Raw genomic sequence first — 27,974 nt, 5'->3', positions numbered from 1 at the left:
ATGCAATGTGCTTGTAGCACTCATTTGTTGGATTCGGCCCCCCATGTGTACCAACAATGTGCTTGTAGCACTCATTTGTTGGATTCGGCCCCCCATGTGTACCAACAATGTGCTTGTAGCACTCATTTGTTGGATTCGGCCCCCCATGTGTACCAACAATGTGCTTGTAGCACTCATTTGTTGGATTCGGCCTCCCATGTGTACCAACAATGTGCTTGTAGCACTCATTTGTTGGATTCGGCCCCCCATGTGTACCAACAATGTGCTTGTAGCACTCATTTGTTGGATTCGGCCCCCCATGTGTACCAACAATGTGCTTGTAGCACTCATTTGTTGGATTCGGCCCCCCATGTGTACCAACAATGTGCTTGTAGCACTCATTTGTTGGATTCGGCCTCCCATGTGTACCAACAATGTGCTTGTAGCACTCATTTGTTGGATTCGGCCCCCCATGTGTACCAACAATTTATCTTTTGAGCTGCTGTCTTCAACGTCATGCTGTGATCGATAGAATTTTCGGTTGATAAAATATTCATTGTTTTTTCGCCAAAAGAGCCTTCACATTGACGCTGAAGAGAGGACTTCAAAACTTCTAATTTACTCCACAAAATGTGTGCAAACGAATAGTTTGAACCTTCTAAATTGTCAATTAGTTTAGTAATTTTCGGACAGAATTCTGATACGAATGTAAGTTGAACTTGAATTTTACTGGTTAGAATGTCATTTTCAAAACATTCATTGAGTTAAATAGTGCTAGAATTGTCGTCTTCGTATTCATTAAGAAAATCGATAATTTGCTGCACCTACTCATTCAAATGAATCACAGATTTAAACCAAGAATTCCACCTGGTTACAACAGGCGTAGTTTTGGAGTTAATTGTGGAGCATGCTGTCGTAGAAAGTTTAAATAGGAACTTTTCATTTTTCTAGAATGCAAAAAGGCTGACTTTGTCTTGGCCACAATAGAGTTCAGTTCCTTAAATTCTTTTATAAAAAATGTCACCCACAAGATTCACTTTGTGCGCCCAGCATTGAAAGTGCAGTGCATGGTCACCCAGTAGTATTTTTAGCAAGTTGAAACATGCACCCATGTACCTTGCAGAGTCAGACACTAAACCATGTACTTGAGAGTATTGAATTTCGTATTCTTTCAAAGTATCAATTATTGCTTGAGAACAAGTGGAAGCATTGGCAGTGTCTAAAAAATTTACACTTGCTAAGAAACAAGACTGCTGTGGTTCTGAAGAGACAGTTTTCAGCTGGGTCCAGACATGTTCTTTTGTCCGTACCGTACCTCCGTTTCGTACCAGCGTCGCTATCCAAAAACTCTGGACGCATCATCTTTTGTCCGTACCGTACCTCCGTTTCGTATCCACGTCGCGATCAAGAGCCCGTATCTCCGTAACGTCGCTGCGATCATCGCGTGTTCATTTCCTCCCACCATGTCGTCGACTGCGGAAGTGTTTGAGAATTTGACGATTGCTTGCGCGTCCTTCATTGTTATTCACAATAATATAACGAAAAAAAAACAAAAAAGGCGACGTTGGTGGGAGTTAGAATTGTTCAAAAACAGAGAAAGATGTCGCACGCCGCGAACACGTCCAGACTGGCGCAGACCCGTACCGTATCGCCTTTGAACGGGTCGAAAAACCGACTCGCGATGTATCGCGACTCTATCCGTATCGAGACGCCGTACCACCGTACCGTACCGAACGGGCGTCCAAACTAGCGTTCTTGATCGCGACGCTGATACGAAACGGAGGTACGGTACGGAGAAAAGAACATGTCTGGACCCAGCTTTAAGTAAAACTGCAAAGACACATCTGCCTTGTTTGTCAGAAGTTTCGTCAGCCACCACAACTACAGGCTGATCCTTTAGTTTTTGTCTCACTTCATCTTTTTCCGAAACACCGCACTGTGGTACATACTTACGTCTCAAATTATCTCCAGAAGGCAGGTTACCCTAGCCAGGCACATATTTTTCCATGTAACTGCGAACAGCTGGATGATCTAGTTTATTCAACGGAATGTTTGCTTTCAAACACATTTTTACAGTGCCAAGCACAAATTCCTCTTTTTCCGTTTTGGCACGCTTTTGCACTTCAAAAGCACCAACTATTGTGGATTGCCTTTTTATTCCAGAAGACCCTGGTTGAGGATCAGGATCAGATTTCTTTCTTAAATGAGTAACAGAAGTCGTATGCTTCTTTAAAGTATCTAACATCTCTCCTTCCAAACGCACGTTGCAGTATTTGCACGTTACGATGTGAGTATCGCTTAAATACAAGCCATCCTCTTTGAACTTTTTTACTCGTTCAGATAATTCTACATTCGGGCGGCCCATATTGACGTTAGTAACACAACTATACCACACGCGCATAAGCGAGTGACTGCTTGAAAGACAAGAGATGGACGGACGCCAACATACACTACTTCTTAGCTAAGCAGTAAACCAGAACTCGAATTTTAAGGCGCAATTGACTCGCGCCTACCAAAACACGATCCTGCAACCTACACTACTTCCTAGCTAAGCAGCTGGTCTGAACTCGAATTTTAAGGCGCAATTGACTCGCGCCTGTCAAAACACGATCCTGCAACCTACGCTACTTCCTAGCTAAGCAGCTGGTCTGAACTCGAATTTTAAGGCGCAATTGACTCGCGCCTGTCAAAACACGATCCTGCAACCTACGCTACTTCCTAGCTAAGCAGCTGGTCTGAACTCGAATTTTAAGGCGCAATTGACTCGCGCCTGTCAAAACACGATCCTGCAACCTACGCTACTTCCTAGCTAAGCAGCTGGTCTGAACTCGAATTTTAAGGCGCAATTGACTCGCGCATACCAAAACACGATCCTGCAATATTAACTACTTCTTAGCTAAGCAGCAAACCAGAAATCGAATTTTAAGGCGCAATTGACTCGCGCCTGCCAAAACACGATCCTGCAACCTACACTACTTCCTAGCTAAGCTGGTCTGAACTCGAATTTTAAGGCGCAATTGACTCGCGCATACCAAAACACGATCCTGCAATATTAACTACTTCTTAGCTAAGCAGCAAACCAGAACTCGAATTTTAAGGCGCAATTGACTCGCGCCTGCCAAAACACGATCCTGCAACCTACACTACTTCCTAGCTAAGCAGATGGTCTGAACTCGAATTTTAAGGCGCAATTGACTCGCGCATACCAAAACACGATCCTGCAATATTAACTACTTCTTAGCTAAGCAGCAAACCAGAACTCGAATTTTAAGGCGCAATTGACTCGCGCCTGCCAAAACACGATCCTGCAACCTACACTACTTCCTAGCTAAGCAGCTGGTCTGAACTCGAATTTAAAGGCGCAATTGACTCGCGCCTGCCAAAACACGATCCTGCAACCTACACTACTTCCTAGCCAAGCAGCTGGTTTGAACTCGAATTTTAAGGCGCAATTGACTCGCGCATACCAAAACACGATCCTGAAATATACACTACTTCTTAGCTAAGCAGCAAACCAGAACTCGAATTTAAAGGCGCAATTGACTCGCGCCTGCCAAAACACGATCCTGCAACCTACACTACTTCCTAGCTAAGCAGCTGGTCTGAACTCGAATTTAAAGGCGCAATTGACTCGCGCCTGCCAAAACACGATCCTGCAACCTACACTACTTCCTAGCCAAGCAGCTGGTTTGAACTCGAATTTTAAGGCGCAATTGACTCGCGCATACCAAAACACGATCCTGAAATATACACTACTTCTTAGCTAAGCAGCAAACCAGAACTCGAATTTAAAGGCGCAATTGACTCGCGCCTGCCAAAACACGATCCTGCAACCTACACTACTTCTTAGCTAAGCAGCTGGTCTGAACTCGAATTTTAAGGCGCAATTGACTCGCGCATACCAAAACATGATCCTGAAATATACACTACTTCTTAGCTAAGCAGCAAACCAGAACTCGAATTTTAAGGCGCAATTGACTCGCGCCTGCCAAAACACGATCCTGCAACCTACGCTACTTCCTAGCTAAGCAGCTGGTCTGAACTCGAATTTTAAGGCGCAATTGACTCGCGCCTGCCAAAACACGATCCTGCAACCTACACTACTTCCTAGCTAAGCAGCTGGTCTGAACTCGAATTTTAAGGCGCAATTGACTCGCGCCTGCCAAAACACGATCCTGCAACCTACACTACTTCCTAGCTAAGCAGCAAACCAGAACTCGAATTTTAAGGCGCAATTGACTCGCGCCTGCCAAAACACGATCCTGCAACCTACACTACTTCCTAGCTAAGCAGCTGGTCCGAACTCGAATTTTAAGGCGCAATTGACTCGCGCCTGCCAAAACACGATCCTGCAACCTACACTACTTCCTAGCTAAGCAGCTCGTCTGAACTCGAATTTTAAGGCGCAATTAACTCGCGCCTGCCAAAACACGATCCTGCAACCTACACTACTTCCTAGCTAAGTAGCTGGTCTGAATAAGAATTTTAAGGCGCAATTGACTCGCGCCTGCCAAAACACGATCCTGCAACCTACACTACTTCCTAGCTAAGCAGCTGGTCTGAACTCGAATTTTAAGGCGCAATTGACTCGCGCCTGCCAAAACAAGATCCTGCAATACGCTCGCTCCTCATCTACGCAACAACTCGTGCCGTCTCTGTCTGTTTTGAACAGAGTTGTAATAATTCTGATCTGATCAACATTTGAAAGCACGTAACGTAAAAATGTGCGAAAGTATTTAATTTCCAAATTTCGCTTTTATCGCCAATAAAATGCAGATTTCGCTATTATCGCATCTTTTTCGTAAAAACGAAATATACGTACCCCTAGTCATCACCTAATGGTACCTATACATTTGCGAACCGAACCACGAATTACAGGAAAGGAACGAAGCAACTGCAAGCGGCATTTAGCGCCCTTTGCGGTTGTTTTGTTCCTTTCCCACATGTCGAAGTTCAGTTCGGCAGTTCGGCTTGCGTATGTATACGTAGCATAAGGTTCGTAGAAAATGTCAAGGTTAGAGCAGTGATTGAGGGATTGAGGGTAGAGCAGTGATTGGCTAGAAAGTCTTGACTTAGCTAGAAGCCCATTTTCTCGCTGGGAGATTTACTAAATTTACCGCAATAAAAGTGGTGTCAAGCTACTAAGAAGGCATTTGCAATGATTTGTTTATAATGCGTTGGTAATATTAAATTCAAAATAAAATAAAAAATATTACATGGAAAAAAAGGGAAAAATCCAATGTATATTTGCAGTGTTACTTATGCATTGATTTAGAATCGAGGTAATTTATTGGCGCTTAGTACATATTGCCTTTGAAGACGGTCAAAATTTCAAAATGAATGTCTCATTTAGCAAACTATCGTCACAAGGATACGACAGGGAAACTGTTGAAAATAATTGTATTTATACAAAGAGTCGCACATAGCGGTAGATACTATCAGCATCGGTGAAGTCGTGAAAGACCACCATTCAATGGCTTTAGCCGTATTCGGTGAATATATACATACACAAATATTTGTTTCACTTGATTGCGCACTATCTTTCTCGGGCGTCCGCGACTTTTTCTACCTTTCACTACTATATACCGTTGTTTCCGTTAAAAAAACAACATTTTGTCTACTTTTATTCGATTCCCATGAACAAACATAAGTACTAAGAAATCAACTTAGATTTAACAAAAAATAATATTAAAAACCTAGTGAAAAATTAAATAGATCGTTCGTTTCGGAATCTCTCCGAGGTGCGACACGGGCTCGCGGGCAGCCCAGTGCATTTTTTTATACATTTTCTACAAACATCGAACATCATTTTTTATGGTCATCACATAAAAAAATCAACCCGTAAAAATATTATTAACTATAATACATCTATTATAAAAAAAAAATTAAAACAAAAAAATGGTTTGTTTGGGGATTAAACCTTTCTATCCAGGAACTAGATAGACAACTCAACCAACCTCGTCAAGTGTCGATTTGGTAGAACCGACATTTATTTCGAATATTAACTGCTATGGTGTCATCTGATTTCGGATAATTGCGTATATATCCGCGTGTGTGATTGTGATTGCCATCAAATGTTGATAGAATGCATTGTCATTGACAACGAGTTTATCTTTCGAGTTTCAGTTCGATCGGGAAGTGGGTTTGTTTCCGCTTCCAAGATTTACATTCATTCATTCAAAACAAAGGTGAAATGGTGTCGAAACATAGTTTGGAATGTCGATAATACCATCACCAGGCAACATAAAATATTTGACAGAAGGCCAGGAGGTGTATGTTTTGTCTATGACATTTAAAAAATAATTTGCTGAAGATCGAGTGAAAAATAAAATATGATGCGTGGTGTTAACTTTGCGCGTTGTTTTGTAAACGTCCCGATTATTATATAGACTCAAATCCCTAATGTACCCATTCATAGATGTTTTAACGGTTCTAATAAACCTATACAATTCGCTGCATTCATTTTTCGTGTGCTTACGTGTTGTTGGATATTCGGACTTCAGTGTGCTATAATAGTGTTTACTTTGTTTTAAAATAAAAACTTCCCTGCAACATAGTGATAGCTATTGCGTACGATGGGTGATCCAGGTCCAATACCCAACAGGTGGCTTGGCTGCCCAAGGAAAGCCGCCGACCTCATAGTGGGGAAATTTTTGGCATTCAAAACTCCGCTGTCGTCCAAATTCGACTCTAAAGTTCCAGAAGAATGTCGTTTTCAACCAAAGTTTTTGTTCATGTCAATGAAGAGCTACAAGGTAATCATATTTCAAACCAATGTGTTTTATAAATCTTGATGAATGTAATAATTTTGAGAGAAAACCCAATTTTATTCTAAAAATGAAACGGCAATACTCACTCTCAGGTTGATATTATTACAAGAATGAAGGATAAACTTGTCGATTTCCGCCTCACGCTTAATACGCCAAAAATGTATAAATAACATTTGGTTTCAACTTAATTACTACAAGAAACAGTAATTTTTGGATAGGGCCTGACACGCTTATTACGAATATTTTTTAGAAAAAAACTTTATATTCGCCTTAATTACTACAAAAGAAAACTTTTTGCATTTCGGGCGGCGGAAAATTATGAATTTAAATTTTCAATTGCGTTAACCAAAATTCACTTAGCGAATCGATGCGGCGGCAATCAGCTGCCATTAGGTACGTCACTGTTATGTTGGTATCCCTGATACATTGCGTAGATACGACTATGGCTAACTTCGTGGAGTCAGCCCTTTCTTTTGTATCACAAACCATGTTACACAAACCTAGCGTAGCCGTTAAACTACTTGAAAACTGGGATGTTTTTCTTGCCTTGACGCGAGCAGGCGTTATAAAGGGGCACTTTCTTTTGTATCACAAACCATGTTACACAAACATGTGTATCCCACGAAGATAGCAACGGTCGTATTTAGCTCTTGTTAATGCATCAGTGATACCAACATAACAGTGCGTTCCTAATGGCGGCGCATTGTCGCCACATCGATTCGCGAAGTGAATTTTGATTTTACGCAATTGAAAATCAAAATGCATAATTTTCCGCCGCCCGGAATGCAAAAAGTTTTCTTTTATAGTAATTAAGGCGAATATAAAGTTTTTTTCTAAAAAATATTCGTAATAAGCGTGTCAGGCCCTATTCAAAATTTACCCAAGAAACAACTATTTATGTCAGGGGAGATGGTAAAACCTGCATTAAAGTTCAATTTTTTAGGAAATACGCATAAATTATTAAAATAACCCAAAATTACAATCTAAAAACCTATTTTGTGTATGTTTACATTTTCCCCGACTTAACTAGTTGCCTCTATTAGACATTTAAGTTGAAATCAAGAGTTGTTTTTTTATAGAGCCTTTGCATGAGGCAGAATTCAACAACTTTACCCAATAAAGATTTCTCATGCATATTATAAAATGTTTACATGTTCATGTAATATAACATGGATACTTTCTTCTATTTTAGGTAAAACTTGGACTATGGATAGATTTAACCAACACCTCAAGATTTTACAACAAATCAGAAGTTGAAGAAGCGGATTGTAAATATGTAAAACTCCAGTGCAGGGGACACGGGGAGACACCATCTGAAGACCAAACGAGGTAAAAAAAGCTGAGGTTAAATATGCGTTTGAAACCCTAAACATTTTGAGTTTTAAGTTAGTGGAGAACACAATGTTTGCACAACATTTCAGTTGTGGAACTTTTAACCCTTTGGGGACGATAAATATTCTACATTTTTTGTCAGTTTGGTCACTTTTACTTGCCCATTTGCTGTAATATCTTTTTGTTCACTGCATATTATTTATTTATTTATAGAGCGGAGACGGTTTACATATAATTCCCGTGAGCACTTAGGCCATAGGCCCATTGTGCTATCTCCCATTTTACCTCATTCCTTTAACAATCACCTGGTCCCTTTTATAAAGTTCACCAGGGTTGTCATTGGATATGTGGCTATGTCTTCTGGTTCCACAATGTGTGTTCCCAGGTCTCATCTCTCCTCTCCAATCCCCCTTGGTTCCCTGAAGGCCCCACAAGGAAAGAGAGCTTCATCTCTCCTCTCCATTCCCCTTTGTGAAGGCCAAACAAGGGAAGAGTTCACAGAGGTAGCCTCATCTTTCCTCTCCACTCCTCCTTGGTTCACTAAAGGTCTCACGAGGGAAGAGGATCCAAAAATTACATAAGTAAACAAGACAAAAGAATATACATTAGTATAAATTTAGTTTGTTACCAGAACACCATTTCAAAAGTCATACACATCATTAATGATCTTAAACAGCTTCATATCGTCAGCAAAGAGTAAAACTTGGACACTGCAGAAAATGCTGGTAATGTCTACTAATTAAGATAGTTGCAACTTAATAATTTTCAGTGACTAATTCACGAACAATATTAACGGAGACATCTTCCCTATAATCGCTTTTGAAAAAGTCAGCAAATAGGTTGACAATATCTTCAGTTTTGGTACAGTTTTATATGTAGAGTGACACTGAGTACAGATAATAATTAAATTTAATACTTAATGCTTACATAAATAATCTAACAAAACAATCGTAATGTAGGATATTCCAAAAAACTCAATTAACAACTGCATGTTGCCAACGGTATTGAGAGAGTACCAATTATAATAACAATAGAATATCGGAAAACCCCATTTTAATGTAGCTTAAACGAGCATTTAAAATAACAGCAATGTACAGTGGCTGAGTTGGCATCGCGTTTGGGTCCCACCCAGGCATAGTACGTTCAATTCCTCGGCTGGCTAAGTCATCCTCCATCACAACACAAGCAATATTTTCCGCTTACTGTGGTGGTAGTAGGAGATTTTCAAATATTGTCAGGTTATTCGTTACCCGAGAATGTTCATCTTTCTTTTAAAAAAAATGGATAGAGAAAGAGTGATAATAATATAATTGGTTTCAACATTATTTAACAATGAAAGATACATAAAAATAATTCACATTTTGTAATTTTGTATCATGTGATGATGTTCAAAACAGTCACCCGGATTCAATTCTGGATGACTTTCACATGTTTTAGAAAAAAAAGGTTTCTCTGCGTCCTCCTCAAACTGCACGATTAGAATCTTTCACACACTCTTTTCACTTTTTTGAGATTCAGAAACAATTATATATAATTTTTAACCGCAATTCCAAATCACACTGCCCCTTTAGAAGAACAGCAAAGTCCGTTGAGTTGATTCGCAAGTTTACTTCTAAAAGTCTTTGGTTAAATTAGGTCCAGGCACAGACATAGGAATTAATAGACGAGAAGATAATGGCGAGGGGTAAAATCAACTGTTGAAGAACGAAGGGAGTAAGGCTGACTGTGATTCGTCAATAAATCAATCTGACAGTAAATAGGCATCTCGCATTATAATATCACCATTTACTTCTTAAAAGTAAAACCTGCTTTTGAATGAATAGACATTTTTACATGGGAGCGCAAATTACTCGCCACGTTATGAACAAATTTGCGAAGTCCAAATTCGGCAAAAAAATTCGGTTCTATTTTCAGAGTCGAATATTTCGTTTAAGTATTTAGTTAAGACACTTTTATAAATGTTCATAATTTACTTCCCAGCAACCAACCAGCTTTGTGTTTCGCGTCCAGACGTTTCTCGATGTGATAGTATATGTTTCTAAAACTGATCTATATTATACGATGTGAATATGCTTAAAATAAAGTAAAATAATGCTTATATATGGAATGTAATACGACAATTGGGTTTATTCTCTTTTTCACATCTATTTTTACAAGTTTTCATAGTACAAGTCAACATTTAGCCGTGTTATTTCGTAAAATGAACCGATGATGCCTCGACCATAGTTCGCACAAGAATGATGACGTCACGTTTTCAAATTTCACTTGAGGCCATACGCGAGCACAGCCGGCTCCAATGGAACCGGTATGGGGAGTGGGGATAATACGCTTTTAATCACTTAGGGCAGGTCTACTAATATTCATATGTCTATGGGTCCAGGTGTTTTTTCTCCTGTAACGGATGTCTCTCGGAAATCCTGTCAACTCCGAAAGCTCGTTTCCATCCTTCAGGATTCAAATAATTACTAAGAACAGGTGACAATCTACTTTGTTCACAGTCACTCAAGTAAATAATCCTTAGATTCCGATCTCTTCTTACTTTGACATCACTTTTATGTAATTGAAAATTATCGTCACTGTCTTCATGCAAAAACCGAAAAAACACAAAACAAACTTATTTAGCACTGAGATTTATGATAACAATGTGATAATATATAAAACAATCAGAATTTTTTTTAATTAACGAAGAAGATAATATTTGTCTCAAGATTTATGCCAGACGGTCATTGTATACTTATGTACTAATCCCTTGAGCAGGTTGTTAAATATACCAGGTTGAACGCTAAGTACAGACTGGTTAGTAACTCTCTTACTAATGAGCAATAGACAAAATATGAGATTGAAATAATCTTGGGAAAATATGTATTTTCGAATAAATGTGGTAATTTAAATTGGGTAATTTGCATTCCCGAGGATATTGCACACCTGATATAATCTTAATTATGGAGGAATTTACTCCCGATTTATCAGAAAATGTATTCAAACAGGTTGGATTTTTTTTTTTTATTTATTTTTTTTTATTTTTTTATGTGACACCTCACAAGAGTGTCCCTGCCTGTGCAGTGCACAGACAGGGGAACTATATCACCACCCGGTTGGGCGGCGTTGTGAGGCGGAGTAAGGTAGGGGCTGTAGGAAGGGATTTGTTAATGCGGGCCTTGAAGAGGCTCGGATTATAGGAGGGAGGAAAAACAGATGCCGGTAGCTCGTTCCACATACGAGCCGACTTACACAAAAACGAGTCGTAAAAACGGCCCGTTCTCATGAAGCCAACGTCAACCGTGAACGGGTGTTCAGTTCGTGTCCGTCGAGTTTCGCGCACGTGCACCGGTGCATCAGGAATCAATGCTGCTAGCTCCTTGGAGCAGGCTCCATTGAAATACCTGTAGAACAGACACAGCATGCCTACATTGCGTCTATGCATCAGAGAAGGCAATCGGTCTGTTAACAACGGATTGTCAATCAGACGGATCGCTCTCCTTTGCACAGACTCAAGCAGGTTTATCAAGTATTTTGGGGCACCAGCCCAAAGGTGGCTCCCAAATTCAATAGTTGGGCGGACTTGAGACTTGTACAGGGTCAGCAGCTGGTCACTGTTGAAGAATCTCCTAGCCCTGTACAAGACGCCCAACTTTTTGGAGGCCTGATTTACTCGGGCTTCTATGGATCCCCGATACTTGAGCTGGTCTGATATAGTAACTCCAAGCATTTCAATGGAGTCTTTATTGGGGAGAGTGCTCCCATCAAATTGCACCAGACAGTCATTGATCTCCCTCTTTGCCGAAATCAGACACGCTTGGGTTTTTGAGACGTTGAAACTGACCAAGTTGGCCTTACCCCAGGCACGAACCATCTCTAGGTGGTGGTCAATTTTTCGCTTCAAAACTTCCCGAGCTGTTCGGACATCATAGGTGGAAGGGGGCCTGTCAAAAAGATAACCCTCGTGAACGGTGCTGTCATCAGCGTAGCAGTGAATTGGTGCACATTCAACGAGATCGTTGATGTGCAATAAAAACAGCGTCGGAGACAGCACAGATCCTTGTGGCACCCCCGCATTGATTTGGTGCGGTGAGGAAGAAGAGCCGTCAACCACGGTTTGAATTGTTCTTCCCCTCAGAAAGTCCGCAATCCAACTATGCAGGGTTGGGTGGATCCCATACGATGGTAATTTCCCGATAAGCGCCCGGTGCCAGACTCTGTCAAAGGCTTTGGAGATATCCAACCCAACGGTTTGGGTTTCACCAAAACGTTCCATGTACCGCCCCCAAATATGCGTTACATATCCGAGTAGATCGCCACACGATCGGTTTCGACGAAATCCATATTGCCGATCGCTTAGGATATTGTTATTCTCGAGATATGTGAGCAATTTGTTGTTAACCACCCTTTCTAATACCTTCGAGAGTATGGAAGTGATGGCTATGGGGCGGTAGTTAGAAGGGTCGGAACGGTCCCCCTTTTTTGGGATTGGGTGGACGATTGCCTTTTTCCAAAGATCTGGCACCTTTCCACCTTTGAGAGAGAGCCTAAATAATTTCGCGAGCACTGGAGTCATTTCTGCAGAACACCTCTTGAGGACCAAGGCAGGTATTCCGTCCGGCCCACTGGCTTTGTCGACTTTCAGCTCGTTCAAGACTCGGAGAACCTCTCTGTTCCTGATCTTCGGTTCCTCCATTTGAAAACCGCAGTGCGGAATGGAAGGGGGAGTCTCTCCGTTATCTTGAAGAGTTGAGTTTTCCGCGAAAAATTTGCCTAATAATTCAGCTTTCTCGCGGGCCGAGTTAGCCAGCCGACCATCAGGCTTGGTCAGAGGTGGGAAAGTGGTTCTGCAGAAATTTCTTCCGATCGAGCTAGCGAGTGACCAGAAAGCACGGCTACCAGTGGGGCAGTCAGCCAGCTTTTTCGCAATTCTCTGGTCGTGATCGCTCTTAGCTCTATTTAGAACTCTCTTACAATCCCTTGCCCGTTTTCGGTATTCCGAAAGGTTATTCATGGAGCTAATCTTCCGGAGTGCATTAAAAGCCGTATTTTTGAGTCTGACAGCTTCGGCACAGCGATGGTCAAACCACGGTTTTGTGCCCGCTCCAGAGGATTTGACGGAGAAGGGAATGTAGCAATCCATTGCTGATGTGATTACTTCTTCTACCTCGCGTGCACAAATTGATGGGTCCTCGGAGCTAAAGCATACAGTACTCCAAGGAAAGGCGCCGAAGAAAGACCGCATGCCGTCCCATTTTGCTGCCCTGTAGTGCCATACCTTCCTCTTTACATGTTTGTCGAGTTGACGGTTCATGGAGGATGGGACAGAGGTGGTAATCAGGCAGTGGTCAGAGGATCCTAAGGGCGCTGTCACCTCCACTCTGTACCCGAGTGGCTCACTAGTGAGAAACAAATCGAGTAGGTTGGCTCGATGTGATGGGATGTCTGGTATTCTGGTCGGAGATTCTATGAGTTGGCTTAGTCCATGGATAAGGGCAAAGGATTCCGCAGATCTACCGGCAGAGTTTGTTGGGCCCGAGAACTTCAGCCATTGTTCATTATGAACATTGAAGTCCCCCAGGATTACAAACTCGGCCGATGGGTAACGGGGCAAGAGAATAAAGGATACTTCCATTCTTCGACCATGCCACTAAATATGCTTGAAAAGGGTTAATAAAGCCACAGTACTTTGATTTTAAGATTTGTTTTATTTGTGTACAAATGTTTTTGTGAATAATCAATCCTTTTTTGAAATGTGATAACAACCAAAGATTCACCATGCAAAGCCAGTTGACTATGGTGAAGCAGAAGGATAACGGAAAAAGGGAGAAGGTGGAATGGTTGGAGAGTACCCGACTATTTAGGTCTAGTTAATAAACATAATCAAAGGCATTTCGCTTGGTGGACTCTTACCGTAGCCATACTGAAAAAATCTTGCACTTTCAAACAAATCCTAAATACGTTCATTTTGTATATTGTCAATGCACAGCCATATTTAGATTAAAATTGGGTCAATCGATCGTTTTACCCAACCCGGGTTGCTCAGGACTCATTGGCGAGTTCGAGCAGGTTTTACGGGTGCCCCGCCAGCCGCCGTACTAGGTCATACACGACCTGAAACTCGATTACCCGTCACCCAGCTACTTTCACTTTCGTTTGACGTAGGTGGTGGTAGGAAGTAGGTCCTGTAACTGTTAGACCATGCCGTAAATGTGAAATTATGTAGACCAGGCATCTAATGTGTCTCGTTCTCGCAATGCTGAAATAGAGATGGTTAATTGAAACCTTGTCCATAGTTCGCTAGTGTAAAAGCTCATGCAATACGTCTGAAATAGTTGCTTCTTCACCAGAGGACAGCACCTGTTGAATCTCCTGACGAGCATGTTGGCTCGCATGCTCAGTGATGACATGACTCAAATATTTTATTTTGCTGCAAATTTTGAGATTTGCTCCGCCGAGACATATGAGCGGAATGACAACCGGACCAGTATGTGCTTTAAATATCAACAGTGATGATTTTTTAGCATTGTACATTAGCCTGTGACTATGAACGTATGCTTCGCATATAGCCAGAAGTTTCCCCATTGCTCTTACCGACGGGACTAGTATGACCATGTCAAAAAGTTCTGTATTTTTTTATATTTTTATAACAATAGATAAATTGTTTTGTATTCCAGAACGTTCATCAAGATAGTTTCTGCATTCATCCGAAACAACCCACTGGAAGCCATTGGTATTCACTGTACACACGGATTCAACCGAACTGGCTTCTTGATAGTGTCTTACATGGTGGAACAGATGGACTGCAGCGTGGATGCCTCAATCAGAGAGTTCGCAAGAGCCAGGTAGCTTTTTATATTATATCATTCAACAGTTAACCGCCATTACTAAGCAACCTTTAATACTGCGCAGTGACTGTCTCTCACGGCTCTGGATTGTTAAGTAACTAAACAGCCCAAATGAATTCAGGAATTATTATTTTTCTGAGTTTATTTATTACACTGTTATACGTGGTGGAATTATATAGTATTAAAATAGAAAATAAAACATTTTTTAACTTATATTCTTCTCTTCCGGATTGTCCTGCATTGTATGCAGGAAAATTCATTATTTTATTTACTAAATTATCCATTATTCTGCTATAGTGACCATTGTTATATTATTATTTCTTATTTATGACATATTAACCTTAAAGAACCATTGTAATTTAATAACCCAAAAAGAAAAAAAAAAAATGTACCTACCTTGACATTGTGTACCTAATTTTGTATAAATTCTGTAACAAAAGAATTTCAATTGCCAGCCTGAAGATGTCCATAATAGGACGAAACCGGTACTGGTAAAATAAACAAGTGGAAATAAGTTAAAAAATGTTTTATTTTCTATTTTAATACTATATAATTCCACCACGTATAACAGTGTAATAAATAAACTCAGAAAAATAATAATTCCTGAATTCATTTGGGCTATTTTAAAAAATGTTTTATTTTCTATTTTAATATTATTTTTCTGTTAACGTCACATAACGATCTCACATTCCTAACTCAACATCTTTTTCATTTTTTCTTCTCTTGTTCTCTCTTCTTTGACCTCTGTTCTCGACTGCCTCCAAAACATCTTACAACAATCCCATTTTCTAGTGGAGCAGTTTTGATCACATCGAACCAGTCTTCCTTCTACTATCTGTTTGTATGGATATTTTCAGGGCTCCCGGTATTTACAAAGGCGATTACTTAACCGAGTTATTCAAGAGGTACGACGATGTAGAATCTACTCCAGCACCGCCACCCCTGCCAACATGGCATACTGGTATGTATTCAATTTAAATAAAAGAAATCGCTCAAATCCACATAGCATCCCCAAAGATGACACAGGCTCTGAAAAAAATCATTGTCCTCAGGGCCTCCCGTGTGGAGTTGTAAAAAATATTGAAATTGATTCAAATATTTTAATCACTTTAACTTTGTCATAATTCCAAATCATTTACATCAAATTTTGTCTGCGATTGAAGATTTAAGGAGGAATAAAAAATAATCAAAAATCGTTATGTTCACAATTTTGTCACATTCGTACTATATCTGTTTTGCATTAATTGAAAACTAGTGTCTTAAATCTTTGAAATGTGTTGTCTCACATGCCTTTAGAAACTATTTTAACTTTGTTAATTTCAGAATCTGATGATGGAAACGGAGAAGCCGAAGATGTAGAACCAGAAGCGAATGATAAAGCTGAGGGGTAATAATCTTCGAACGAGTTGTTTCGGAGAATTTGAACAATTCATCAAATTTCAACGTTCATTTTCGGGTTCTATGAAAGTCCTATTCAATTTCTTTTATTATTTCAGTTCTGTCAAGCAACTAGCCTATAATGATATAATAACAGAACTTTAATAGATCTTTCACAGAGCTTGAAAATTAACTTTAAAAATTGATGAATTGTTCAAATTCTGTCAAACAACCCGTCCATAGTGTTTTTTGTTCACTTCAAATGCAAAATGCATTTTAGACATAGACATCCAAATTAATAGACTTGCCCTAACATTAAATTTGGGTATCATTTCAAGGAGTTGGAGGCAAATCATGTGACCATATTTTTGGCACAGAGTGGGTTTGAGAATAAATTAATAAATAAACTACGACTTAGTCGTACGTCGACCGCCAAAAAGCGCACAGTGAAATAACCAGTGCAGAAAAGTAATGTTAAGTAAAGCAAAGGTTCGCAAAGCAGGCCATTGTGGGACTTTTTTGCACACAATCTGAACATTCGTTTTTAAACGAACTGCGTAGCGTAGCGGAGCTAAAATTGAGTGAGGTGGGTAAATTATAACACATTTGTATAACTGTCTAACTAAATATTCAATTTTGAAACAAGTCCGAACTTTTGTTCACCCGATTTGGGATTTGTAGTTAAGTTTTTTATGCAGCCAGCAATTTGCGCGCCATTGTAGAAAGGACTAGTGATTTGTAAAAAGATTTTATTTTGGAGGACTCAATAGTGATATTACAGTGCAAGTTGTCTGTATTTATTGACAAATTATATCTTGGTTTTTTCCTCTTTCCCTGATTGGCAATCGATTTGAATGTCTATGATTTCACAGATATTTTTAATTTTTTATAGTTATCAGGTTTAATTGGTAGAATTCCATTTTACACGGCAGAACTTGTTTATAAAAAATCTGTTATTTTTTATAAATTGAATAATAATATTATTAAATATGTAAAAGAAAAACTTTTTTTTCCATTCATAATTAAAACCTGTTGAAGTACTACCAAAGGGAGATATAGCATGGAAGCTTGCCGATTGTTGCCTAGCTACGACAAAAATGAAAGTTACGCATTTGTTGTGTAGGTAGAATCAAAGGTAGTAACGATGTTGGCACCACTTTTGTACACCCGGTTTCATATTAATAATGGTTCACGGCTCATCTCCCTAGTTTCTTTTATCTAAGAGTACTATAGTAGTTTGCCAATTAATAGATACAATGTGTAATATAAATAAATAAAATAAAAATAAAATAAAAATAAAATAAATTAATAGGTACAATACAAAATAAATAATGTATTTTTAATAATTTAATCTGAATATTTTTTCTCAGTGGCCCTTCGAAAGGTAAAAGACGCAAAGAGTTTGTGAATAAAACCCCTGTGTTTGTGCCCGGGGTAAAAGGGGTGACCCACTTCACAACGCAGCCCCGACTGGGCGAGATCCAGAAGAAGGTGCAGGACATGTGCACCTGGGACAGGTCTGGTTTCCCGGGATCTCAGCCCGTGTCTATGGACACCAACAACATAAGGAAGTTACATGAAAAGCCGTACCGAGTTTCCTGGAAAGCTGACGGAACAAGGTATGTATTAAAATTGTTCACTGTCTTCAGAATTATATCCATAACATGCTTTTACAGTCTCTATTTGTGGTAAATTGCCTATCATTCATGCTTATAACATAACTTATAAATTTAAACTCAAGGTAGACTCTTGAGTGTAAATTGATATAATGGTGTAACGAAATACATATATTTAAATGTGCAAGATTTGTTTGTTCTCTAATCAAATTATTATTTTTTCTTGTATGTAATGTATTTATTTATGTGCCCTTGAAGTGATAATTTGCAAAAATGCTGGTGAATCTCTGAATTATCAAAAGCCATCTCTCCTAAAATGCTGGTGAATCTCTGAATTATCAAAAGCCATCTCTCCTAAAATGCTGATGAATCTCTGAATTATCAAAAGCCATCTCTCCTAAAATGCTGGTGAATCTCTGAATTATCAAAAGCCATCTCTCATAAAATCATTTTGAATCAAAATTTCATAAAATAACCACATTTTTAGCCCATATTAGAAGAATAAAATGACAAAAAAGGCTCAAATATTTTAATGATAACTATACTAATGACCAAAAAGACTCATACGTCTATTTTCTTATGTCTATTTGTTATAATTGATAACCCTTTTCAGATATATGATGCTCATCAATAAAGAAAATGAGGTTTTCCTATTTGATCGAGATAACAGCGTATTTCATGTGAAAGGTTTCCGCTTTCCGAGGAAAAAAGAACCGTCGCAACATCTTGTTAATACTCTTATTGACGGGGTAAGTCTAATCTAATATTAAGATTTTTATTGAAGTTGTCTCTTATATTTTTATTTTGATAAAAATATTATTATGTACGAGGGGGCGTAATTAAATTCGCGCAATGGGTAGGTAGGTGATTAGTGGGGGTGTTGCTGAATTAGGTACTAATTAGTATATTAGGTTTTATTGTAATTAGGTCATTAATCTTTGAGCTATCGTCGACCAAATAAGTCAATTAAGGGGAGAATTGTGAATATGGAGAAAATCGAGTTTCGCGCTGTTATAAAATTCCTTACCAAGCAAGGAAAATCAGTTCAGATCATACTGGAAGAGATGTCATCCGTTTACGGGCTCTGTAAGTAAGTAAGTAAAACTATGGTTTACAAGTGGCATACCCTCTTTAAACGAGGCAGGGAGTCGCTTGAAGACGACCCACGCCCAGGAAGGCCTATCGAAGCGACCACTCCGGAAATTATTAATAACAGAAGATGCCCGACTAAAAAAGAAACAGCTCGTAGAAATGGTTGGAGTATCAGATACAACCATTTTCAAAATTCTTCACGACCATCTTGGCATGACTAAAGTCAGCGCCGAGAATGCTCACGCCGCCTCAAAAACAACAGCGCGTGGATTGTTCTCGTGCATTTTTGGACCTCTGTAGGGAATACAAAGATGGAATATTGGCTCAAATTATTACTGGTGATGAAACTTGGGTTCATCATTATGAACCTGAGTCTAAACAGGACTCTATGCAGTGGCACAAGAAAGGCACAACACCACCCAAGAAGTTTAAGGTGTCACAATCGGCTTGGAAAATCATGGCGACAGTCTTTTGGGACTCGGAATCCTGTTGATCCTGCATAATCGGAGTTTACTACACTTCAATTCTAGAGCAATTAAAGGAAGCCATCGAGGAGAAAAGAAGGGGAAAATTGACCAAAGGTGTTTACAAGAGCCGTGTTGCGATGGCTGCCCTGCAGAAGATGGGTTTCGAAATTTTGCCACATTCACCCTACAGTCCTGACCTGACTCCCAGTGATTATTACCTTTTTCCAAACTTGAAAAAAGAATTTAGTGGGAAAAAGTTTTCAAGTGATAAAGAAGTGAAGGATGCAGTTTCGGCGTATTTTTTAGACAAAGACAATTTTTTTTTTTTTGAGGCTATATATAAGTTAATTGAAAGATCCGAAAAATGTATTAGGGTAGCTGGTGAATGTATTGAAAAGGAAAAATAAATTTGTATTTTTATTTCCACTCTTTACCCCCCATTCCGCGAACTTAAAAACGTTCCCTCATATATATTTAAATAACCAAAGTAAAATTAATTTTTCAATATCTCTAAAATTGAAGAAGTTATGAGCTTTTAAAATAGACATTGGTAAAATGTATGCAATAGTGTTCCGTGAAGGCACACAAAGTAAATTTATATTTGGCTGGCTGTGCTGCTGTACCACCGCACATGTCCCGTGACGTCACACGCTTTTCGGTCAGCCGCAATCATTTTGACGGCTTATATCTTCGGTACTGGTTGCACCAATACGCAATACACATTATACATCAATTTACACATACATCTCACACACATACCTGCGACCACTGTACTGAGGGAGTATTGTTGTCCTTTGGTCCTACCTTCCTATCCATTCCTGTACATTTATGTGCCCTTTCCATTCAGTGTGTTACAACAACTCGTGAAGTCTGTTTCAATAACCCGAACCGCTCACAATAAAACCCCATCCGCGCGAGATCTCATCTCGCTTACTTTATGACATTATCAGGGTGGCCACAGACCTGGAAAACCGGGAAAACCGGGAATTATCAGGGAATTTTACCGAACCGGGAATTATCAGGGAAATGTCAGGGAATTTTAAAATATTCTTAAAATATCAGGGAATTCCAACAATAAAACGAAATTCGTTATTTACGATTTGTGAAGTCCCAAAGTTGTGTTTTATTACTTTTACTTGCGGCCTGTGTAACAAAAGATATGCCTACAAAGACAAACTAAATAAGTAGGAATTTTTTTATTATTATTTTCGTAAATAGCCCTTGCAACACAATCATGTCGTAAACCACCCGCCTTGATTTTTACCCTATACTATGTAGGTGCGAAATCTGTAAAGAAAAAGCTAGCAAAGTTACAACAAAGTGTCAAAAGGGTCGGACACCCAGTACGGTCGTAATAAAATTTAAAGATCATCATTATCAACATTTTTACAAAGTATCAATACAGTAGAACCTTGTTAATTCGAAATCCACGGGACATCAAAAATCAAATTTCGAATTAAGGAATTCCCACGTAATTCGAATTTTTATGAAAAAAAAAAAATACGCCGAAAATCGATTTTCTCGGCCGCCTCTTCAAATCCGGGTGGTATTTTAGTTGTAAATTCGTATTAATACCAATTATTTCTTTAATTTCGCGGCCGATTACCGTAGCGGCGGGCCCTTTAGATTCAGATATTCGCAATAAATTCGTAAAAATGCTATATATTTACGCGTAAATCGAGATTTCGCTGCCGATTTCGGTCGCGGCCTACCCTTTAAATTGAGATATTCGTAAAAATACGATATATTTCCGCGTAAATCGAGATTTCGCGGTAATTTTCCGTCGCAGCCGGCACATTATTTCAAATATCTGAATTTAAATTCGTAAAAATACGATATATTTCCGCGTTAAACGATAATTCGCGGCCGTATTCCGTCGCGGCCAGCTCTTAAAATTCAGATTCGAAAAAAATTCGCAAAAATACGATATATTTCCGTGTAAATCGAGAATGCGCGGCCGATTTCCGTCGCGGCCGACCCTTTAAATTAAGATATTTCATGTAAATTCGTAAAAATATGAAATATTTCCGCGTAAATCGAATTTTATCGGCAGTTTTTCGTCGCGGCCGGCCTTTTAAGTTCAGATATTTGAAGTAAATTCGTAAAAATATGTCATAGTTCGGCGTGAATCGAAATTTTTCGGCCGATTTCCGTCACGCCGTATTTTTTAACTCGGATATTCGAAGTAAAGTTGGTAAAAATACGATATATTTCCGCGTAAATTGAAATTTCGCGTCCGATTTCCGTCGCGGCGGGCCCTTAAAATTTCAGATATTCGAAATAAATTCGTAAAAATACGATATTTTACGCGTAAATCGAGATTTCGCGGCCGATTCCGTCGCAGCGGGCCATTTAAATTCAAATATTCGAAATAAATTCGTAAATATACGATACATTTACGCGTAAATCGAAATTTCGCGGCCGAGTTTCGTCGCGGCCGACCCTTTAAATACTATATTTGGTGTAAACTCGTAAAACTACGACATATATCCGCGTAAAACGTATTTTCTCCGCCCTTCAAACTCGGATATTCGAAATAAATTTGAAAAAATACAACATTCCAGCGTAAATCGATTCAGATTTACACAATAATAATACTAATTAGGACGATGTATAACCACGTAAAAATACATTTTTCGGCGTTTTACCGCCACGGCTGACTTTTAGATTCAGATTTACGAAATATTATGATTTATTTTCGCAAAAATCAAATTTTTTCGAATTTCACGAACAAATTTTCGTGCGCGGAGAAAAATAAATTTCGAATTACGAATTAACGAATTTCGAATTAAAAAAAATTTTGTATGAAAAATTTTTTCTGCGGTAATTTTTTTGGCGAAAATTTCGAATTACGCGTTTTTTCGAATTATCGGGGTTCTACTGTACTTACTTTTGTTTATTTGTCTATTTTTGTCTGGTCTTTTCATTTGTACACAAATTGTCTTCAGGCGAAATATCATAAATTTGTAATAAGTGTATTTTGTTTTGAATAGATCATTGTGGTGCAAAGAAATAATAAATGCTTTAGATGACGGAATTCCTTTTATTTATGTATCTGTTCTAATTTTCTGGCGTAGATGAAAATCGTGTTTCAAAAATAAAATTTTGAACGATATGTCCTTTATACCAAATAAAACATATCAGGGAAAAATATAGAAACTGCCCTGGAAAACCTGGAATTATCAGGGAATTTTGAAATCCGTTTTTTGTGGCCACCCTGATTATCATCCGCGCCAATATCGTGCAAGCCACTTCATGTTCAGTGACATTGTTGTGAGGAGAAAAGACAGGAGGAAGCGAGTGCCCTTTTCTAATATGAGTCCATCCTTTATCCGTACAACAAATATTGTCTTATGTGCAGTGGTCATAGCTCAAACATTCAAGGTCCTTCGAGAAACATTTTTACACTCTTAAAACAACTTCATAACACCTTACACACCAGGTACTGTTCGGTATTTTCCAAAATATTCCAAAAATTGTGTCCTCAGCGTGCTTTAATATGATGTATTTGTAAAAAACATGAAATTTCATTATATCATTCGGAACATGCACTCATTATCAAAACCTTGTGGAACTCATATATTATTTATTTCAGGAAATGGTGATTGATAAAGTAAATGGCCAAAGTGTACCCAGATATTTGTGTTATGATATTATTAAAATTGATGGGCAAGACGTTGGTAAGTTAGCTTTTTACCCAATCAGACTTCGCTGTATTGAAGATGAAGTTATCGGACCAAGGTAATATATCATTTAGTATTAAAAACCTTGATGAATCTCTCCCACATTATAAAAATTGGATCATTTATATGGCGCCCTTTTTTGTGAAAAATCTTGATGAAATCTTTCCCGCATATATTGTATGTGCATATAATTTTACTGAAAACCTTGATGAAATCTCTCCCGCATATATTACTTGTACATATAATTGTATTGAAAACCTTGATGAAATCTCTCCCGCATATAACATGTACGTATAATTGTACTGAAAACCTTGATTAAATCTCTCCCGCTTATATTATACATACTTGTACGTATAATTGTATTAAAACCTTGATGAAATCTCTCCCGCATACATTTTTGTGTATACTAAATGTATTGAACATTTTTATATTACCGTTCTTACCATTTAATTTGTTGTTTAGGAATAAAGCAACAATGGAGGGACGCATTGACAAGTTGAAAGAGCCATTTAGTATAAGATTGAAACAGTTTTGGGACTTGACACAATCTGGTTCTTTGTTAGGAGAAAAGTTTGCCAAAAGTCTTCTTCATGAACCTGATGGATTGATATTCCAGCCCTCAAAAGAAGTATGTCCTCTTACATCCTTTCACTGTTGTTTTGTCTTTATCAGACTAATAATGTTTTCATTTTAAATACAATTTGAATTTCAATTTTGTTTTGTAAATCAATCAACCCACTCCTCGATATCCGATCGAGCTGAAGCTCAGCAAATAGACTTGTTGTCGACAATGCATTCTATCCACTTTTGGTGGAAATATAGCATACACTTGCAGACATATACGCATTTCTCAGAAATTGGATGACATTACAGCAGTTAATATACAAAACAAATGTCGATCCTACCCAATCAGGATTTGGCTCAGTTGTTAGCGCGGTTGACTCCAGTCCCTGGGTTTTTTTTTTAGTTTTAAAAGACATTTTAAAAGTTCACAGCAGTTAATAGCCAGTCCCTTGGGAGGAAGGTTCAATCCTCGGTCAAACCAAAAAAAAAATATTTTGAAATACATCTATCTATTAATAAAAATAGATAGTAATAGGTTGATTTTTTCAAATTAAAATCACCACTACCAAAAACATAAATAGACCATGATAATATTCAAAACAAAGTTTAATTAATTTGTAATGTTGCGTTTCAGGCTTATGTGGCTGGGAGGTGTGATGAGGTTCTTAAATGGAAACCTCTTAGTATGAACAGCGTGGACTTCAAACTTAAAGTTGTAACCGAAGAAGGCCAAGGGCAAGTTCATTGCTGTTTTTTTTTCTTTTAATTCCTTTGTTTTTACAAATAGTTTAAAAAAAATGCATATTATAATAATATAAAGGTACATATGTTTTTTTTTCTTTTAATTCCTTTATTTTTACAAATAGTTTTAAAAAAATGCATATTGTAATAATATATACATATGTTTTTTTTTCTTTTAATTCCTTTATTTTTACAAATATGTAGTTTAAAAAAATGCATAATATAATAATATATACATTCGTTTTTTTTCTTCTTTTAATTCCTTTATTTTTTCCCATACTTAAAAAAAATTCATGTTATAATAATTTATACATATTTTTTTTTATAAATAAACATAAACTGCTTACTGTGGTGTAAAGCCAATGAATCCCACGTATTTCTTACATATTTTTAAGTTTTTAAATGTTAAATTCAATCAAGGGCAAGAGCAGTGCTACCCAAATTTGGGTAGCTGTCCCTCGAGTAGTTAACAGTTTTAATGATGATTATTCAATAGTTTAAATCTGACGCTAACCAATACATATTTGAATAGCTTTCCCTCGAGTGGTTAACAGTTTTAATGATGATTATTCAATAGTTTAAATCTGACGCTAACCAATACATATTTGAATAGCTTTCCCTCGAGTGGTTAACAGTTTTAATAATGATTATTTAATAGTTTAAATCTGACGCTAACCAATACATATTTGAATAGCTTTCCCTCGAGTGGTTAACAGTTTTAATGATGATTATTCAATAGTTTAAATCTGACGCTAACCAATACATATTTGAATAGCTTTCCCTCGAGTGGTTAACAGTTTTAATAATGATTATTTAATAGTTTAAATCTGACGCTAACACATTCTCTGGGATGTTAACTAATACATATTTGGGTAGCTGTCCTTCGAGTGGTTAACAGTTTTAACAATGATTATTTAATAGTTTAAATCTGACGCTAACACATTCTTTGGGATGTTAACTAATACATAATGGTTTAATTCAAATTAATAATGATTGTTTTTCCCTTTCCAGAATTCTTCCACGTAAAATAGGACAGTTGTTTGTTGGCCAGCTAGAGAGACCATTTGCATATATAAAATTTTCCAAGAATCTCAAAGAACTAAATAATAAAATCATTGAATGCAGATATGAAAACAACCAATGGATTTACATGAGGGAAAGAACTGACAAATCGTACCCCAACAGTTATACGACAGCTACTGGTGACTTTTAACTTAATAACCTCCGTTTTAATATTAATAACTAATAATATTAGTCATACAAGATAGATAAAATCACACCTCATCTTACTGACCACAGCAAAGTACATAACTAACTAACTAACCATCACGCCGTTTCCCACAGGGGTAGGCAGTGAGGGCGTACCGCCAAAAATCTCAGTCTTGTCGCACACTCCTTGCCTCATTCATATTCACACATCGTCTCATACATACTCATCAAATATGATCTGATTCACTTGATCGTGCCATGTCTTCCTCGGGCGTTCCCGTCTTCTTCTACCATTCACATTTGCATCATACATTCTCCTTACACTCCTTTCTTTGCTCATTCGCTCTACATGCCCAAATCATCTGAGCTTTCCTTTTTTAATCTTACTAATTACACTTACCATCAGCCTTGCATTATTTGAGGATCTCTACATTTCTCACACGATCATACATGGTTTTATCACACATATGCCTCAGGGATCTCGTTTCTATAGCATTCAGCCAACACAACAACAGTCCACAACACGCAACAATATACAAAAACAGTACACAACAAAACATCTTTAGAAAATTAAGTAGTTTTTAGGTATATGTTGACACTAACACCGGATTTAGAAAGTCGGAAATTTAGCCGCAAAAAACTATTCTGCTGTGATAAGTAAAAATACAGAGTCTTCTTCGAGACTCTGAAGAAAGATACTGTGTGTATACTTACCACGGCAGTATTAATGCAGCTTTTTAGTAGAAAAAATAATTAAAATAGTTGAAAAATGATCTTTCCTTTCCTTAAAACGAACCAACCACACAGCATCCCGAAAGATGACATAGGTTCTGACGACTAATATTTTGTAAACATCTCGAAGCCAAATACAATATTAAAAATTATGTTTGAAATAATTGACAGGCATCTACAATGTCAACGTTTTACTTAGGAATTTTCATGGACAATATTTAAATGCTTTCAAAACTTCTAAAACCTACCTCTATACACTGCATATTGCAGTGCACCTGAAGGTAGTCATGATTTCACTAAACTGCTATTGTAGTTGGTCGTATTTTAACTTTTTGCACCCCTAATTTTTTTTTTAATTACCTACTACCAACTCCTTAATTAATTTACAAAAAAGGGATAAAAAGTGGCCTCAATAAAAAGTTAAACAAAAATTTTTAAAATATGTAATTTTTATTACTCTTTCTTTACATAGAGTACAAAAAACATAGAAATATATAAAATTAACAACTTAATATGCCCTTATTCACTTAAACTTTTTCAGTGCTTTCTCGGCCACGAAATATTTGCTACTAAAAACAGTAAAAACAAATGTAAATACACAAACAGAACAAAATATTATGTGATAACAAGTGAATAGGTATAAGAATCCTTTGTTATGTGTTGGGAGAAATCCCTCAGCGCTTCCTATTGTTACGCAGGTAGACAGGCAAGTACCTACCTACTTACATGCGTCGCAACCAAATAACTGCGCAGTGCATTTACAAGGTTAAAAATAATATGATTTTAAAAATTATCTAAAAGGCGAAACTTGACGAGATATGTGTATTTCGCGTATTCGGAATATTCAGAATGAGATATAAAGTGTTTAAAAGAAAAAAAAATACATTTGATAATTTAAATTATTTTTCGAAATTGCGTTACTATAATGTCGAGTATGACTCGACATAGGAGTTGGTGTAAGAAATATAATGTCGAGCCACACTCGACAAAGGAGTGGTAAGGGTTAAGGGTTAATATTGGTGGATGTAGATGTCATCATATATTTTGTTATTAAATGATCCTCGGATCCTGAAATCATTTTCATTATGTATTTTCCAGCCGTATGCAACAGTATTGTTGATCCCGTAACCCAAGAAAAGCTGCTGGAGTTCATAGACCATCACAGGTTCCAGGACGACTCCGATGTGATGCCTCCTCCCAAGCGGCGGAAATAAGACTGCAACTTCATTATAAACTACTCAACATCCCTTATTTCATGGAACAAACTGAATAATAACTCTATGCTTTCAACTTAGCAGACATATTAAGGACGGGTTGTTTCACAGAATTTTAACAATTCATCAAATTTCAAAGTTGATTTTCAAGTTCTTTACTATTCACAAAGCTGAAATAATGACAGAACTTGTAAACAAACTTTGAAATTTGATGAATTGTTCAAATTCTCTAAAACAACCCGTCCTAAAAGATGTTATTTATGAGGGGACAATTTATTTCTAACAACAAAAAGTTGTTTCCCATTGTACACGATTTTATTGTATTTGTTTAAATATTACATCACGATTAATACTGTAACATGTACATTAAA

The 27,974-nt window shown here is 37.7% G+C and overlaps 1 protein-coding gene across 1 annotated transcript; it reads left to right on the top strand.

The window, feature by feature from the left end:
- Positions 1 to 6,252: 6,252 nt before the first annotated feature.
- mRNA-cap (RNA guanylyltransferase and 5'-phosphatase mRNA capping enzyme) lies at positions 6,253 to 27,627 on the top strand. The gene is made up of 12 exons (XM_089651553.1): positions 6,253 to 6,734; positions 7,942 to 8,078; positions 14,738 to 14,905; positions 15,766 to 15,869; positions 16,232 to 16,295; positions 17,656 to 17,904; positions 18,515 to 18,650; positions 23,056 to 23,201; positions 23,606 to 23,771; positions 24,342 to 24,442; positions 25,460 to 25,650; positions 27,488 to 27,627. Exons 1-12 carry the CDS (start codon positions 6,555 to 6,557, stop codon positions 27,601 to 27,603), a joined length of 1,758 nt encoding a protein of 585 aa, XP_089507679.1. The 5' UTR covers positions 6,253 to 6,554; the 3' UTR covers positions 27,604 to 27,627.
- Positions 27,628 to 27,974: the final 347 nt, after the last annotated feature.

Source organism: Hesperophylax consimilis, chromosome 4 (genome assembly GCF_061612785.1).
Source record: "Hesperophylax consimilis isolate HC1 chromosome 4, BYU_Hcon_1.0, whole genome shotgun sequence".
Classification (NCBI taxonomy): Eukaryota; Metazoa; Arthropoda; class Insecta; order Trichoptera; family Limnephilidae; genus Hesperophylax; species Hesperophylax consimilis.
This window is presented reverse-complemented; position numbering and strand designations above follow the sequence as displayed.